General features: G+C 33.9%; 1 protein-coding gene across 2 annotated transcripts in view; it reads right to left on the minus strand.

Moving 5' to 3' along the window:
• LOC107686453 (prosaposin-like) overlaps nt 1-4110 on the minus strand; it is an 11081-nt gene extending 6971 nt beyond the window's left edge. For both annotated transcript variants that reach the window (XM_016483463.1, XM_016483462.1), the window contains exons 1-6: nt 4005-4110; nt 3552-3610; nt 3061-3135; nt 1079-1201; nt 840-951; nt 678-758 (exon numbers count right to left, since the gene is read on the minus strand). In XM_016483463.1, the coding sequence (XP_016338949.1) occupies nt 678-758; nt 840-845 (87 nt within the window). In that variant the 5' untranslated portion in view covers nt 846-951; nt 1079-1201; nt 3061-3135; nt 3552-3610; nt 4005-4110. The remainder of the gene's footprint in view (nt 1-677; nt 759-839; nt 952-1078; nt 1202-3060; nt 3136-3551; nt 3611-4004) is intronic.
• Nucleotides 4111-4322: the final 212 nt, after the last annotated feature.

Genomic DNA, 4322 nt, shown 5'->3' on the forward strand with positions numbered 1-4322 from the left:
ATAATGTTCTTTTTAGCAACATCGTATGACCCCTTTAATTACAATTACATGAAAATGTATTATAGATTAAATTGATATTAAATGCAATTAGCTGAACTTTAGAGTGCTCTTTTGATCCACTTAAGTACATCTTTATATGTAATTGCATAATTACTTCTATTGTATTGAAATATGGTTAAAATGTACTGCTGAAAGTACTGACAAGCACAGTAAACCAAAATATACTTTACTCTCATTGCTACAAACTTGCATGTCATGTACAGTATTTACATTTATTTGTAATTTCACATTCTTCATAACTAAGTTGCAATTTTAAATACATAAACTTTAAATGTAATATCAAAATAAAACATCAAAATAAGTGTACTTCAAAGTATGACAAAAGACTGTTAAAATAATTATTTAAAATGTACTTTAATGTAAAACATTCATCTGGTATTACTACAAAGTGCACTTTTTAAAAGTGTACTTAAGTGTGTTAAGAAACACAGTCATGAATGTGTACTCAGTCTCTAAGTACACTTAAGTCGCCTTTTATTTTATTAGTACTATATTATCTTTTGAAAGGATTAAAAAAAAAACTTTTAAGATTTAAAGTAGGATTACAAGTGCACATTCAATACAATTAAGCAGACTTCTTTTTCTGAACTCATCCCGTATGTATTGTGATTTTTCACCTGAGTCCTCTCTCTGGGAAAAAGATACCCATGTGTGCTCACAATGTATGTGCAAACCGAGCACTGAATGGACGTCTCCATCTGTATTAGAGAGTAAAGAAACCTAGTCAGCTGTGCAGAACATGCAAACAATAACTTCTAAATCATTTCCTCAAATGTTACCTTCATAGTTGGCACTGGGACAGTTTTTGACGTGATTAAGCAACAGATCTCTAATCTTGGCACTGTCACGTCCTCCACACAGTCCAAGAAATGTACAGATGTCACCGGGTTGCTGAAGTGAAAGGTTGAAAGGATTAGCAGTAAAATAAACAGCAGTGGTTCTCAACCAAATACGAATCGAAATAATACAATGTCCTATAAATCAAATGCATGTTTTAATCTAACTATATATACTGTACCATCATGCTGGTAATGAAGGTGATGGCCAAAGGAAGCATCTTTTCCACCTCAGTGCGGCAGATTTGAGTGATTTGGGCAGGCAACTTATCACACACTTGCTCAAGAGAGGCAGCTAATTTGGCCTAAAAAATCAGATGTATGATTGCATAACAAACTTGATTTAAAGTGGCTCCAAAATGATTTAGACATGTTCTTGAAGTAGGAATGCTATTACAGATACAGATATCAAACCAAGTGGCATTTATTTTAAATAAAGTTAGTACAAGAGCAATTTTCATGCAAAACATTTCCTAAAAACCATAAAACAAATAATTTATACAGATTCTAGTTGTTTAACATAAGTGGATTATGTGAGGCCCTGTCTCATGAAAATGTGTATAAATAGTACACCAAATACAAACAGAAAACCGTGGTACTGATACACAAAAATGGACTTTGGCGTGCATATACAGTATAATACGCAGTTTTCGCGTGCATATGATATGAAATTTGTTGGCGTGCATATGATACGCAGTTTTCGCGTACATATGATACGCATCTACCCCACAACACTAATCCTACCCATTGCGTATCATATGCACGCAAAAGTCCATTTTTGCATATAAACAGTGCGCCAAATCGAAACATAAACTCGTACTATTGATACGCACTTTTATGAGATCGGGTTGAAAATGTGATGAACTACATCTGTGTTACTCTGCTAGGATAACTCTGTAAGGTAAAAGGGAGATTCATAAAATGTAAAAAAAAAAAAAAGCCTTAACAACAGTTGGTTGACAGTCATGGCAACAATGTCATGAGAAAATCTTGTGCAGTATGTGTTTACAGATGCCAGGTGGTTTGATATTTTCTGTCTGTGTAGTGCGTAGGTGTGTCTTAAAGGGACATATAGGTTCAGTACAAGTAAAGCTCAATGAACAGCATTTGTGACATGATGTTGATAACCACAAAAAAGCAAAAAAATCTGGGTTACAATGAGGCACCTACAATGCAAGTGAATGATTTCAGTTCATAAATGTTGAAAAAATTACTCTTACTCTTACAAAAATCACCTATCAGTAAAACAGTTAGGTTTCCTCTTGAGATTGGATTGAAAAAAATTGCTTATGTACTTTTTCTGTGTGGTTATATCCAATTTTACAACTTCAGGCCATGACAACACAACGACCGTAAAAATGACGAGAACAACTTAAGTTTAAAAAACAGAAGTTTAACAGAAGAATTCGTTTTTTTTTTCTACAAAAATTATATTTAAACTTTATATTAAACTGCATTTAAACACTTCCATTCACTTTAATTGTAAGTTCCTTTACATAACTTCATTTTTTAAGAAAAGTCAGTTTTTTGTGGTAATCAACATTATTCCACAAGTGTTGTCCAAGAGTATAAAACAGAATATTCCTTTAAGAAGATAAAGCATCATGTTTAGTCATTGTATATTGCACATAAATCTCATTGTAGGTAAGGTAGATGTGTTAGTATAGAGTCTGTGAAGGACCATATATGTGGTTGGTAAAGTGGACAGGTGAGAAACACACACCAAATTCATCAGGTTTATGAGTGAGAAGAAAAAGTGACACCATGAAAAGATTGGAAACAATACACTTCTGCTTTTCAACACAACTTCCTTACATCTTTGAAATCTTCTTTAAGACATGCTAAAAATCATGCAAATCTGAGATAAAAAAGAAGTTGGAATCATGTTTAGACTCTGTCTTCCTCAAAAGCTTTGGCGGTGATTGTAAATTCACTAATGAATGGTGATTTCTTGTGCATTGTTAAAAAACCAGCACTCTCTCAATCTGCTTCTCCTAGATAAAGGTAAAACACTGTCGTCATAAGATCATGGAATCATGCAATATTATTCACTATACCATCTGTATCTGTGTATCTGTGTGTCTGTGTGTGTGTGTGCGTGCGTGCGTGCGTGTGCGTGGGTGTGTGTGTGTGGGTGTGTGTGTGATAGAGAGAGAGATCGTACCTGGAAGTCCCCATTGGAAAAGAGGTCCTTCAGAAGCTCAAAAATCTGAGTGCAGTCCTGACACATGTCACCTGTCTACAGAATACAGTATATTATAGAATAGCCTAGTTTGCATTGCTTTATGTGTAAGTTTTGTCTTATCAAAAGTTTAATCTTAAAGATGTAGAAATAAAGAGAAGTGAAACTTGTGGTACTCTTAAAAGTTTGCGGATGGTGTATTTCAGGTGTTGAAGGGCTTTGAGGAAATGAAAATGACAACTTCTATTTTCTTTAACAATCTACTGCATCTGTCCAGAAATAAGAATAATTCTGCATTTGCAATATGTGTAAATGAGATTTTAGCATTATCATTTTGCTTTGCCAGGAGGTCATTTTTTAAGAAACAAAACTAAATGTTTATTTGAAATGCAGACTTGCAGGATCCGTTTGTTTGACAGATGCATGTAACGAACAAAACAACATGCCAAGCATTTAACATTCCTAAAACTCACCACGTTGTCATCCATCAGGACATTCGTCAAGCCAGTTGTATCAACAGATCGCGTTTTGACTGTTAAAAAAAAAAAACATTTTCAAGAAACTCACTGAACTTACATGAAAGATGAAAACAAAAGTGCTGGAAAAGAAAAACAAAGGTTGGGAAAGAAATTACAGCATGACAATATAACTGAGAAATGTTTATAGATTTAAAATGTAAACAAATTTACGCTAATTTTGAGATATTTGTAGAAAAAATATAAAATGATTTGTAAATTGCCTGGTTGGGTAAAATCAGACAACTTCTTAATATAGCAATAATATCTGATTATTTTTCTTGTGACACAACATCCAGATTGATAATTCAGTATCAAAATAATTCTACATTAAACACACACACACACACACACACACACACACAAATATATATGCTATATATATGTATTCACACAGAACATTTCATTTACCTGAGCCCAGAAGGGCAGTGAAAAAGAGAAACTCCAGTCTAAAGGCAGTCATGTCTTCAATCACTGAAGGTTGCAGAACCAATGTAAAATTCTCTAATTTGGCCCTGTATATAGCGACAGGAAGGCTCAGATCAAAGAGGAACTACCCTTTATATATGACGCCCCAAAAGCACAAGCCAGGCATGATAACATAGAGCCTTCACTGTGCAAATGAGAAAGCCGTAGGCCTACTGAACAAATAATGTTGCTTAATCACATTATTAGACAAATAAAGCCAAGTAAAGCCAATATTTGTCATGTTTCCAGATTTGTAGGTCT

This window comes from Sinocyclocheilus anshuiensis, unplaced genomic scaffold, assembly GCF_001515605.1.
Source record: "Sinocyclocheilus anshuiensis isolate Anshui unplaced genomic scaffold, SAMN03320099.WGS_v1.1 scaffold838, whole genome shotgun sequence".
In the NCBI taxonomy this organism is placed as follows: domain Eukaryota; kingdom Metazoa; phylum Chordata; class Actinopteri; order Cypriniformes; family Cyprinidae; genus Sinocyclocheilus; species Sinocyclocheilus anshuiensis.